Genomic DNA, 14,141 nt, shown 5'->3' with positions numbered 1-14,141 from the left:
CTATTGTGCTATGGGATCCCGGCCAGAGCGTATATGATGTGCTTATCCCTTGCGGCTCCGCAAAGAACTGACATGTCAGTTTTCTGCGGCTGCAATTCAGTGAATTGTGGCTGTAGGAAACCCTGTCAGTTCACACAATGAAGCGAGCGGCTCCGGACGCTTGCTCCATTGTGCGCTATGGGAAGTTCTGATGCGGGCGCGTGCTGATGCGCTCACATCCAAACACTTTGGCCATAAAGATGATCAGGCTGGTACTGCAGTACCGGCCGGGATGATCTTGGCAGAGACCGGCTGTTCCATGACCCGGCCGGGTCATGGAACGGTCAGTCTAATGCGTAGTGTGAACATAGCCTTAGTTGCAAAATTTTCAGGAAAATCCCCGTAAAAATGAAACAAAAATGCAACAAAAAGGCCGTGTGGGAACACAGCCATAAAATGGACAGGATAGGAACAAAGCTTTAGGGTGCCTTCACACGTACCGTATCGCTGTGTATTTATCGCTGCGAGTTTCTCGCACATAAATCCACAGTGATACTGATTGCTATCAAGTCAATGTATGTGTATTCTCACTACGTGTTTGGTGCGATTTTTACATGCGAGTTTTGATTTTCACAGGCGAGTTCAACACCACAAAAAACGCAGCTACTTTCATGCGAGTTTGATGCGACTTTGCTGCGAGTTTTGTGCGAGAAATACGCAGCGATACAGTACGCGTGAAGGCACCCTTAATGTAAAATGAGGTTGGATGGATTTTGTCTACTAAGTTCTATAAGTTCTATAAGTTCTATAAGTCACCGAGTAATGGTTTTGAATTTGTTTTTACTTCACTTTAACGCCTACTCATACACGTCACTGAATAGGAGTATTAAGCCAGTGACATGATTGAGCAGTAAGGTCTGGAGGAGAGCTTGTGCACCATTGATTGTGCTGGCATCTATGAATGCTTATGTAAATATGTCTATACACCAAAGTGAATGAGTGCCATTCATGTTTTTCTTTCAATTTCATTCGCTTTATCTTCGGTTCTTTAACAAGTAAATTGGAATTATTCTTGAACATTGAACCCAGAGGCTTGAGCGTTTCAAGCAGGATATCAAAAAGGCTAAGTTTTATTTGCTTAGTTGTTAACATAGGGAAAATTAGTCTTTCTATAACAGCTAATTCGAAGTGTTGTCCATTTCCAGTGCCTTCTTGCTTGTACAAAAGCATTTACACAAAAACTGACAGCACAGAATTGTTTGTAAAACCACTGCCAGGCATGAATAGTCGTTCTCGCAGTGTACATGACATCATATACACTGACAGCGCTAGAGCCTGTCAATGCTAGTACACGTGCTGGAGGTCTCAGAAGCATCCCCTGAAGAAGAAGAGGAAACAGTGGCCTGCACCAGTCAGGGATTCCACAGTGCCTGTGCATGATTCCAGGGGGGACATAGCTCTCACGTTATTAAAGAGTTTTTAAATTCTATAGATGTATTTCATGAGTTTTTCCAGTAACAATTTTGTCATCCGAAATGCACTGAAACAGCCTTAGGCTATGTTCACACTGCGTATATGTCCGGCCGCATATTTTCGCGGCCGGACATATACTCGTGAAACTCCGGCCAGGGATTTACGCTACTTGCGGCCGGCTACGTACGGAGCGCAAACTTACGCCCGCAGTATACTTACGCTTCCCGAGCGCCCTACGTAGCGATCTGACAGCGGTCTTTTACTTGGAAATCTTTGCCTAGCCCCGGACACCCCACAGAACCTTTTGGATCAGCACAAAAAGCTGCAAAAATGAAGAAATCACCACTACGTACGGGACCGCATGTAACGCTACGGGCGTAAGTTATGGCATTTTCGTCCTCAAACAATGGTCTGGTTCATTTTTTACGGCACCGCGTATGATCCGGGCGTAAGTTCTTACGTTGTGTGAACTGTGCCGCCGTACATCGTATACTTTCCATTGTACTCAAACTACGTAAGTCTCCGGCCGCTTATTCACGGAACGTGCTACGTCCGGAGACTTACGTAGTGTGAACATAGCCTTATAATACCTTATCTATGGCCTTTTGTAAGACTTCTAGGGGAGCCACGAACTCCCCTCTCTTAAGCCCCTATTCCATGGGTCGTCAGAGGAGCAAACGAGCGCTCTCAGCGCTCGTTTTCTCCTCATTCCCCGCTCGCTGCCGCCGCTATTCAACGCGGCTGCAGCGAGCGGGTGAGTGCGGGAGGGGGGGCGGGGAGCTGCGGGGGGCTGCCCGGGTGATCGCTGATCGTCCGGGCAGCCCATAGGATATAGCAGCGTCTGCTGCCGATGCTCCTATTTAACGGAGCGACGGCAGCAGATCGCTGCTATATCAGTTGCTTGTTTTTCAACATGTTGAAAAACAAGCGACTGCAACGATCAGCCGACATGAACGATGTCGGCTGATCGTTGCACTCTATTCCACGGGACGATTATCGTCCGTAGCGGCCGATATCGGCCGAATACGGACGATAATCGTTCCATGGAATAGGGCCTTTTGGGGTATGTGCACACTGTGGAATAGGCAAGTAATTTGAAGTGGAATCCGCTCTCAATTTCCTCTTGAAATTCCTCCTGTAAAATATGAACAGAGCAATGCCCTATTGTATTCATTGTGATTTCAGCTCTGTTGTTCACACAGCAGAATTTTCGAAACTAGACAAATAGGACATGCAGCTCCCAATAATAAAGAAATGGGTGCCCAGTGCCAGTACATAAAAGAGCTAAATATGGAAAAGAAAAAAGACATGTACTATAATGGCAAAATTGGCACACCAAATAGTGAAAATATAAAAGTACATTATTTTATCAGGTACACAATTAAAACCACTTAAAACCACTTAAAAATCCCCAAAGACTCCAGGGAAAGCATATGGTCTAATGCAATCCAAGACAGGCAAACCCTGAGATAATATGTAGTATCCATATCATATAAAACAGTATATATATTATATATACAAAGATGTAGACATAAATACAGAGCAGGTCAACAAATCAAAAAATACAAGGCATATATGAATATGCAATCAACATGAGTAATATTGAAATAGCAGTAAAATATCTGTGAAAGAAGATGAACAAAGCTGTGTATCACCAAATAAAGATGACTGGGATAAACTGGGGTGCCGTCAGAAGAATACCATGCGTTCCATCCATACATCCGGACTTCCTCAGGGGTGACCTGAGTGTTCAGACCCGTACTGATCACGAGAACGAACTGTGAGAAGACCATACTAAGCACGATCCTCTCCTGGCTCTGTGTCATGTGGGCTCCATCTGATTGCCTATGTAAGTCTATGGAGCTTGACTTTATCACATGACACAGGCCAGGGAGGGGTTTGGGTCTGAACACTCAGACCCGGCCCGATCACAACTTTGACATGTCTCTATGACATGTTAAAAGTTTTTAAAAATGACAGGTACACTTTAATCAGTTTTGCTGAAAACCTTTCACCGGAAAGATTTGCAAAATTATCCTCAATTTTTGGCAGGGAATATTGCTCTGTTTGTAATACAGGATTAACAGTGACCTTGAATCAGTACATACCTGATTGCGTCATTTCTCTTTGTTATTGGAACAGCAGGAGTTTCCCATGAAACCTTTCTCAGATTAATAAATCTGGACCAACGCCTTCTGATGCCACCCTCAATGGTAGGCTGCCGCAATTGTGTGGCAGCCTGGTATTAACCCCTGAAACGCGGCACGACAGCGGAGTTTAAGTGTAAGTGACACGAGCAGCTTGCATGGCCTGACTGCTGGAGGTATACAGCTTACCTCTGTGCAGTCTGAACTTCTGTCTTCTAATAGAGTCTGCCACAGGCAGGCTCTATGAGAAGAGAGCAGATAACACTTATCCCTGTGATCAGCGGGACCAATCTAATCTATATATGTAATAGTCCCCTAGGGGGACTAAAAAAGTGTAAAATAAATAAAACAATAAATAGATGTTTTTAAAAATGCCCCAGAGCTCCTCCTCCAATAAAAGTGGAAAGTAAAACACATAAGAATAATAAAAAATATATATATATATTGTATACCATAACGTGCGTGATTGTCCAAACTATTAAAATGAAACAATATTATTCCTGCACGGTGAATGGCGTGAACAAAAAGCGGTAAAAAACAAACAAACACCAAGATAGCTGATTTCTTTATTACATTTTATTTATTAAAAAAATTAATAAAAAGTGATCAATACATCCAATCTACACACATGTGGTACTAATAAAAACTAGAGATCATGGTGCAAAAAATCATGCATCATAAAGCCCCATGGGTAATAAAATAAAAGCGCTATGAGTCACAATTGGGCTATTGTAATCATACCTATTTGCAAAAAAAGTTTAACTGTTAATAAAAATAGTAAAACATTAGAAAATCTATGTAAACATGCATATGCCTGTATTCAGACTGACATATAGAATAAAGATTGCATGTCAGTTTTACTGTAAAGTGCATTACGTAAACACAAATACCCCCCAGAATTAGCAGAATTGCATTTTTTTGTCCCAAATTGACCCCATAAATGATATTTTATAGTTGATTAAAGGTGCCATTACAAAGTACACCTGTTCCTGAAAAAACAAGCCCTCTTTTGGCCCAGTAAATGGAAAAATAAAAGAGTTATGGCTCTTAGAAGGAGAGGAGGAAAAAATTAAAATTGGCCTGGTCATTAAAGTGTCACTGTTTCATTTTTTTGCAGAAATCAATAGTCCAGGCGATTTTAAGAAACTTTGTAATTGGGTTTATTAGGCAAATATGCCATTATCTGCAGTCAAAAAGACTTTCCCCAGGTCCCCGCCCCCTCTCCTCTCTCTCATTCACTGCTCATTATCAGGAAATCTCGACTGGTTTACATCAGTTGGGCCCTGTCTAATCTATGGAGAGGGGATGAGGGAGATCAGTCACCAGCAGAGAGCAGAGAATAAAGGATTACACAGCAGGAACTGTGTGAATGCCGCTATTTAGAGGTAAGAGAGGTCAGTGCTGACTTCAGAGGAGATAGCCCGGTGATGTAGCTGTAAATAAACTCTTTGTTGCGCTGTTTTGGTGCCTCATCTCCCTCCACCCCTCCCCTCTCCAAAGAGAACAATGAAGACAAGGGGCGGAGGTTCAAACTGCTTTTTCTTGATAAAAATGCATTTTTTCTTAAAAAGTTTCTTAAAATCGCCTGTACTATTGAATTCTGCAAATAAAATTTAAACGATAGTGACACTTTAACCTCCTAAGGACGGCACCAATTTTCATTTTTGCGTTTTCATTTTTCCTCCTTGCGTTTAAAAGGTCATAGCACTTTTTCACCTAGAAACCCACATGAGCCCTTATTTTTTGTGTCACTAATTGTACTTTGCAATGGCAGACTTAATTTTTGCATAAAATACGCTGCGAAACCATAAAAAAATTTATACGGGCAGTAAATTTGAAAAAAAAACCACAATTCTTTTTCTTTGGGGTTTTTTCGTTTTTACGCCGTTTGTCCTATGAAAAAACTGACATATTATACATGTTCCTCAAGTCGGTATGATTAAAACTAAAAATTTACTACTATTAAAACTTTTATATTATTTGATGGCTTTTAAAAAACTACAGAAAAAAAATGTTCCTTAAAATTGCTCTGTTCCCATTCTTATAGCGCTTTTATCCTTTGGTCTATGGGGCTGATTGATGTGTCATTTTTTGCGCAATGATGTGTTCTTTCTATCGGTACCCTGATTACGTATATGCAACTTTTTGATTCCTTTTAATTACAATGTTTCTGGATTTTATGCGACCATAAATGCACAATTTTTGCACTTTGGGGGGTCATTGCGTTTACCGTGCGAGATCAGGAATGTGATAAATCAATAGTTTGCACAATTACACATGAGGCTATACCAAACATGTTTATTTATTTATTTTCATTTATAAAATGGAAAAAAGGGGGGAGATTCAGACTTCTATTAGGGGAGGGTTTTTTTTTTTTTAATTAATTAATAAAGACTTTTCTTTTTCACTTTTACAGTAATTAGAAGTCCCCCTGGGGGACTTCTAATACAACTACACGATCTCTTATAGAGATCAGTGTAGCTGTATTATACAGCAGCGATCCATGAGATAGGTGCTCTATTGCTTTGGTCTGCTGCAGACCAATGCAATAGAATACCAGGCAGGGATCAGCATCATTCCGACGCTGAGGCCTGGCCTGGTAAGACCAAGGGATCCCCCCTCCGCGATCACATCGCAAGGGGGGGTCCCGCCACTAGGGATGGGCTGCAAATAACACTGTTAGATGCAGCTGTCATGTTTGACAGCTGCATCTAACGGTGTTAATTAGGGGGAGCGGCGATCGACCCACTCCCATTAATAGCCGTGGTCCCGTGCTGCAGATAGCAGTCGGGATTGTGGCAGTTCAGAGCGGGGTCGCGGCGCGGCCCCCCTCTGAACTCCTCTTGCGGACATATGCCGTACGGGTACGGCATATGTCCTTAAGAGGTTAAAGCCATTTTAGGCACGGTCCTTAAGGGGTTAAATTAATGTCAGGAATATATATATTGTCAGCTCACCGACCAAGAATTCTCTGGTGCCCCGGATTCACATCTGGCGGATGCGTGGTACTACAGTTCAGAAAAGAAATCGGCAATCCAGCACTTGAAGCAGAGAAATTCTTTTATTTATCCAAATGCCAGTATACAGGAATACACCTAAGTGCAGTGACCCCACAGGACGCGTTTCAAGCGCACGCGCGCTCTTGATCACCTTGATCAAGAGCGCGCATGCGCTTGAAATGCGTCCTGTGGGGTCACTGCACTTAGGTGTATTCCTGTATACTGGCATTTGGATAAATAAAGGAATTTCTCTGCTTCAAGTGCTGGATTGCCGATTTCTTTTCTGAACTGTTAAATTAATGTCCAGGTCTGGTGAGTGCCAACATCTCTCTCCCCCCCACCGATCAGCTGTTTGTGCCTGTTTTACATGGTGAACGGGGCTGAAAGCAGTTGGCACTGTTCATTTCGTAGTAGTGACGCTATTGCAGCTAAGCTATTAAAGTGAACAGTAACTGAGCTGCTTTATTAGAGTGATATTAGTGCGGAATAACCCTTTAACTCCCCTATATTACAGTCTGAACCACAGGAATATAATGCTCAATCTTTTGGTGAATTTTGTCCAGTTGTGCCTCTTTCCTGACACTAGAGATATTGTTCAGGTTCATACAAACTCGAATCATCGGTATTTGACTCCTGCAGTCTTCCCGTTCTGTGAGGAAGGTAGAGACAGGTCAAGTACCGCCTCGAGTCAAATATAGATGGTTTAAGTTAGTGACGAACCTGAACATCAGTGATGTTCGATCATCTCTACCTGACACAATAGTGGGGAAATTTCCTGGCTTAGGCTATGTTCACACTACGCAAGAGACCGGCCGGGTCACGGAACAGCCGGTCTCTGGCCGAAACATCTTGGCAGGTACTTAAGTATCGGCCGGATGATCTTTCCGGCCACAGAGCTCTGATGCGGGCGCATCAGCGCGCGCCCGCATCAGAGCTTCCCATAGCGCACAGTAAAGCGAGCGGCCAGAATTCACTAAATTCCGGCCGCAGAAAACTGACATGTCAGTTATTTGCGGCCCCGTCCGGGATCCCATAAAGAAACAGGCATTGTTCCACCGCGACAAAAGTACGGCCGTTGTTGTCGAAGGCAACGTACTTTTACGTAGCGTGAACATAGCCTAAAACTAAATTCATAAATCCCTGGTTGTTATGTGGCTTTGGTATTTAGTTTTGTTGTAGGATATTTCACAGCTTTACTACTCTTACCATAAAGAACTCCTTCCTTTGCCTTTGTGTTGTTGTCTTGTAAGTCTGAATATTTTTTCTCATCATTGTGTGACTGCATATTTTTTCATGTTCCAATAGTTCAATGCATTGTCTGGCGATAAAACCTATTTTCAGCTAATAAATTAACATATATTGGTAAATAATGGTATTTCATGTCCAAGATTTGATTAATTTTGAAAAAATTTGTAGCACTTAAAGGGGAAAAAATCTTTCACATCAACTGGTGTCAGAAAATTACATAGATTTTTAATTTACTTTTTGAAAATCTCAAGCCTTCCAGTACTTATCGGCTGCTGTATGTCCTGCAGGAAGTGATGTATTCTTTCCAGACTGACACAGTGCTCTCTGCTGAAAATCCCCATAGAAAACCTTTCCAGCAGAGAGCACTGTGTCAGCATTCAGGTGCAGCTAGGTGACCAAATAAATTTGATCAATTTAGACCAGATTTTTGTGACAACATTTATAGGATCATAATAGGTAATGTTTGCAAGAAATATAAAAATGTCTTAAAAAGATATCCATACAGTTTGGTACTAACTATAATAATGCTACTGGCAGAAGCCAATAAAGCTTAGGATGTATCAAAAAGAATGTTTGCAGGTAACAAGCATAGCATCTCACCAATATATGAGAACCAGAGATGATGGAATGAATGATGACAGAAACAAATACAAGGCCTTACCCTTACCCTAACTAGCTGTCCCAATTGTTTCCCTTAATAGAATTGAGAACAGAGAACAGGCCATACTTACTGAATACTTAAAAGTATGTTCTATTAGAAAATAAAAAAAAATTGACATGTCACTGAGACTTCTCCCAAGTTTTGATGGGTTGGGGTTTGAGTATTTAGACCGTGACCGATCCGGAGAATGAATCGAGAGAAGTCCATGTGCAGCTCGTTCTCTCCTGGCTCTGTGTTATGTCACCTGAACAGCCACAAAATGCAAGTCTATGGAGCCGTCCAGGTTGGAGAGACACAGGATGGTTTGAGAGCACACAGCAGCGCAGACCTGCCTTGGTTCATTCTCTTGATTGGTCACGGTCTGAAAACTCAGACCCCGACAGATCAAAACTTAAGGATTTTGCGATCATAAAAAATTCTGACAAAAATGTGTGCAAGACCTAAACCATTTAATCATGTAATTCTTTGTTGGTTTGTTCATTACAGTAGACCACAAAGGCACAGAAGGGAGGTACAAGAAGAAACGCACAAGCAAGGCAGGTATGCTAATTCGTTATATTTTTATGTGTTTAGTTAGGTGATATAACTTAAGAATTGTAGTCAGTAGTATGTTTGCCTGACGTGCCTATAAGATAACGTGCCTATAAGATAACTACAGAACCAAGATGGTAAGCAAGGTCATAACATTGCATCTATAGATATAGCAAACTATATAATTGATAAGAAACTTAGTCATTTTAAACAAATATATGATATGGTATATAACTAGAATAAAATAACGGTATTTATATGTATCAATGTCCTATAAATGTATGTATAAATGCTGTCTCACACCGGATTTATTGAGTGGTGCATGTCTCTGTGGAAATTCAACAAATTGGAAGCTTTTGTACAGCAGGTTTATATATCTATAACAACTCTATAGCCCCACTTACCCTACTGGAGGCCAGACTATCTGTACAGATGCTGCATACTGTAGAGGAGCAAGCACCTGTCCTAATGATGGGTGTTCTGCTCCTGCCTTTTTTTGTCTCTCTTTTTTGTTTTTCAGATATCAGTATCCTGATGGACTATGTTGATGAAAGGAAGATTTAAAAAAATATATATATTTAATTTTTTTATTATTTTATTAAAACACTTTTCAAGTATCTCAAGTGTCTTTTTTACGCACTTTATATTTTATCCATGTAAAGTGCTGGGACATTAAAAATGGCACTCCTGGACTGGGCAGTAGCAAGCTGGTATTATTAGGCTGGGAAGAGTAATTTATTCTGGTATTACTAGGCTGCTGCTGTTTGTTTTTTACCTGGCTGGTAATGGAAAAGGGAACACTACATTCTTATTAAAAAATAAGTTAAAAATTACAAAAAAAAGCGTGCAGGGTTCCCCCACTTTTTCATAACCAGGATGGTAAGGGTCATTTATTTTGGCCCTTCTCAGCCTAATAATAACAGCCTGCTACCACCCAGTCCAGAAGCCCCATTTTAGGGACTCTGGGACTACTGGAACGCAGCTCTTCCCAGTACCCCTGTGGCGGTGTGTACTGGGGTAATAATGTGGGGATGGTGTTAGCTGTATTACAGGCTAACACTAAGAAGCTCAAGCTTAGTAATGAATACTATGTTTTAGACAGCTTCAACTACTAAGCCAATAAAGTGCTTAAAAAAAGACACTATACACGAGAAAAAAATTTTTATTGCAATAAAACACTCCCACACCCCTCGTTGATTTAAATAAAAATTAAATAAAATCCTGTCATCAAAGTAATGCATCAAATCCAACAAAGTCCTCAGGATACCAATATGTGAAAAACAAAGAGGAGAGATTAAAATAGGCAGGGGTAAACTTGACACTGGAAAATCTAACTAGCTTGCGAGAGCTTTCTGTGTAGCTGGTGAAGAGGGATTAGAACATTAGCATTAAACCTGATAATAAGGGAAGGGGGGTGCCTTGGTCAATATTGACACCCCCCAATATCTAGAGGAAATTCATAGTCAGTTGTCTAATGTGAACATGTGTGTACCATAATCCTGTGCAGCCCCCACATAGTATAGCTCCTGTGCCGCCCCCAAATAGTATAGCTCCTCTGTGTAGCCTCCACATAGTATAGCCCCCTGGGCAGCCATATAAAATATAGGCCCCCTGTGTAGCCCTCACATAGTATAGCCCCCTGTGCAGCCCCCATATAGTATAGCCTCCCAATAGTATAGCCCTCTGTGCAGCACTCCTATATAGAATAGCTCCCTTGTATAGCCCCCACATAGTATAGCTCCCCTATGTAGCCCCAACTAGGATAGCCACCCTTTGTAGCCCCCACATAGTATAGCTCCCTTTTATATCCCCCACATCAGAAGTTCACTGAACAGTGCAGGTGGCTGAAATTACATCTGGAGCCAGGCTGGAAAGTGGTGGAATGCAGGCAGGCATGGGGATGGAGCAGTAAGATACTGAGTGAGGTTCAGGGTGGGGGAGACAATGCTATTGTGCAGGGTTGTTGAGTGGGGTCGTGGTGGTGGTGGGGTGTTTGATGCTGTAAAGGTGCTTAGTGAGGTCTAGGGGGTGGCGGGTCCTCATCTGAGTAGCAAAGTAGCCTGACCAAAAAATATTTTGTTATGGAAATTGCGCCACCTGTCTTCGACCACAAGATGGTCCTGGGTTCATGGCCCTGATACACCCCTGGATGCCTCATCGTCTTAGGATATGGTTCTAATTTTAGTCCCATTGCTATGTGCTACATATGCTAGATCATATATCCTATAATTGTGACTAAACTTAGATATTCAAGATCACTGTTCCTTGGTCTTGGTGAGGAATATTGATAGTCAGATAGCTACAGAACCAGCTTCATAGCTTTGGGTATGAGGGGAACAATGTAGGGAGTCCATTACATAAGAGGGATGTCCTATTTTTTTGCAGTGCGGATTGTAATGGGGTTGCTGAACAGATCGTGTGAATGGCTGCATTCACTTGAATGGTTCCTAAAAGTGTCTGTGGTTGCAGATCTGCAACCTCAGACAATTTTACAGGACGTGTGAATGCAGCCTTCGAGTAAATTCAGTACTGATGGCTTCCAGAGTGTCCCTTTAAGAGAAACGTTAACCCTTTAATGACTGATGATGTTTATTTTCTTCATTGGTCCAGTAAGGGTATATTGGGCAGGTTTTTTCGTACCTGCCCTTTAAGAGCATCTTTGGTGCTCGCCCTTTTAAGGGTAACTTTGTTACCGGCTCTGGAATTCAGTACAGGTCCTTTGTGATCGGCTTTGGTTATAGCCCTTTAAAAGAAAAATAGATATCAACCCTGTAAGAGAACATTCAGTACCCACCCTTTATTCCTTTTGAGCTATTCATGTGGCCCACAACAAAAGAATTTAATGCACATTGGGTACATGCACTGTAGGAATTGGAACTTTTTGCACTTTTCTTGTTACTTAAAATAATTAATTCTTTGGAAGGAGGACGGAATCCCCCCTGTGCATAGAATGAAGTCTTTGACATGGGCGGAGACCCGCACGCCCACCACAGTCCGCCAGCGGGTGCGAGCTGTGGGATGTGCGACGGGCTATCCGTCGCCATTCCGTAGTGTGCACATACCCTCACTGTCATTTAAATGTTTTTTTTTTTTTTAGATATCAATAAATATCAATAGTACAAGTGATTTTAATAAACTCTGTAATAGGTTTAATAAAGCAAAAGAGTTTCCTTCTGTGCTCTTTGATACTTACAGCACACCATCTGGTTATACACTAAAGAGCAGTACAGACTCTGTGCCTTGCTGCACAGTTCACAGGCTACATTTTTTCTAATTCAATACAATACAAAGTTATTGTTAAAGGGGTTGGCCACTTTATAGTAAAATCACTCAGTGTACAATATTAGACAGTATACTCAATAGACTTACTGACAGCAACTGCCTGTATACCTCATAGAGTTAAAATCAGACTCCCCTCCTCCAGTTTGTGCTGTCCTTCTCTGTGGTGATTCTGTCCATAACATGGTAGACATGTAGTTTCCTGTATATGCCTATGGAAGATACTGAGAGTGGGGCTTAGTCAAATGCTCATTCATATCAGCCATCTTATGGACAGAATCCCCACAGAGCAGGACAGCACAGCCTGGAGGAGGGGAGTTAGATTTTAACTCTGAGGTATACAGGGAGCTGCTGTCAGTAGTGCTGTAAGTACTCTTACTTATACTGTACACTGAACCCCCTTTAACCCCTTAAATGATACAGCCAATTTTGGCCTTAATGACCAGACCATTTTTCATTTTTGTTTTCCCCCCCTCACTTTCTAAAAGCCATAACACTTTTATTTTTCCTCCTACAGGGCAGGTTGGGGTGTGATTTTTTGTGCCATGATCTCTAGTTTTTATTATCATATTTGTGTAGGTGGGAATTTTTGACTATTACATTCGGTCATTAGATTGCATACACAGGTCAATGCTAGGCCATTGCATGGCATTTATTAATGTTATCTGCAATCTTATCATAGAGTCTGCCTAAAGAAAACTCTATGAGAAGATTGCCGATCAGTCTGAATGGAAGTATTTAACCTTTAACAGTCAGGGAAAATGATCAGCACCCCCCAGTAACACTGACAAATCTGAATCGGATGCCACCCACCCCAAACCCACAGTTTTCTAGCCCTCACCTGTCCTGGGGTCTGCCTTTCTCATAGGGCCAGTATTATGCCTAAAAACAGGTTTATTAGCAGGCCTAGGGCACAGCTGCTTGGCTCATACACAGGCCTCACTCATTGACACACCGCCAAACTGCACCACTGGAATAAAACTTGTTTTTAAGCAGCCCCATAAGAAAGGCAGACCCCGGACCGAACACAGAGTGGCAGCAGCACAATGGCTGCTGCCCATCATTAACTGTGAGGGCCCAGCTTGCTTCATAGAGCCCCTGTGCATTATCGTGTACCAATACGTCATGATGTGGGAACTCACTCCTTGTCATGATGCACCAGTGCGTCATTTTGCACCAAGGAGTTAATCAATTAGTTGTTTAAACTACTGTTACCATATTAATATAATAATGTCACTAGGTTTAAAGTTATCTAACATTAGGCCTACCTCTGAACTCCCATCTAGTATTAGGCCCTCTCTGTGTAGCCCCTGTTCAGTATTAGGTCCCCGCTGTGCTACCCACATACAGTATTATGTTTAAGTGGTTCCTTAGCCCCCTTTACCCTGAAATCGTCACCCCCAATCCTAATGAAGGAAGCACCGGATCAAGGCGGGAAGATGGGACTCAACGGCCAAAGTGATACTGTATTCACCAACCCAATCCCCCAAACTGCCGATACCGTCCGTTTGATGAGAGTAGTTTCTTCCCGGTTGTGTCTAAAATGCGCCTGGTGCCTTGGTTAGGGTAAAAAAAGACACGACTGGGCAGGGCTTACTATCATCAAACGGACAGTATCAGTGTTTGGCGCGGGGGGGGGGGGGGGGGTTCATACAGTATCACTCTAAAAGCTAAAAGAACCAATGGACATCACTTACAAAGGTGCATTTTCAAAGTGCAGCAGATGCTGTGACAAACTTTGCAAACAAGGGTGGCAGTATCACTTTAAGTATATAAAGATCTCTTGGAAGCAACACACAACATATTTGAGAGCCCCACGTGTCT

The 14,141-nt window shown here is 42.1% G+C and overlaps 1 protein-coding gene across 6 annotated transcripts in view; it reads left to right on the top strand.

Moving 5' to 3' along the window:
- Positions 1-14,141, top strand: part of LOC138794725 (gamma-aminobutyric acid receptor subunit rho-1) — a 99,971-nt gene that overhangs the window by 56,909 nt on the left and 28,921 nt on the right. For 5 of the 6 annotated variants that reach the window (XM_069973569.1, XM_069973566.1, XM_069973564.1 and 2 more), the window contains one exon: positions 8,994-9,047. Coding sequence is in view for 4 of the 6 variants with exons in the window: in XM_069973566.1 (XP_069829667.1) it covers positions 8,994-9,047 (54 nt within the window). In the remaining 2 variants the exon portion in view is untranslated. Of the gene's footprint in view, positions 1-8,993; positions 9,048-14,141 lie in introns of those variants that run through there. The other variant, XM_069973570.1, reaches the window with a different exon arrangement.

The sequence above is a fragment of the Dendropsophus ebraccatus genome, chromosome 6 (genome assembly GCF_027789765.1).
Source record: "Dendropsophus ebraccatus isolate aDenEbr1 chromosome 6, aDenEbr1.pat, whole genome shotgun sequence".
NCBI lineage: Eukaryota > Metazoa > Chordata > Amphibia > Anura > Hylidae > Dendropsophus > Dendropsophus ebraccatus.
The sequence above is the reverse complement of the archived record's forward strand: the minus strand, read 5'-3'. Positions and strand labels throughout refer to the sequence as shown.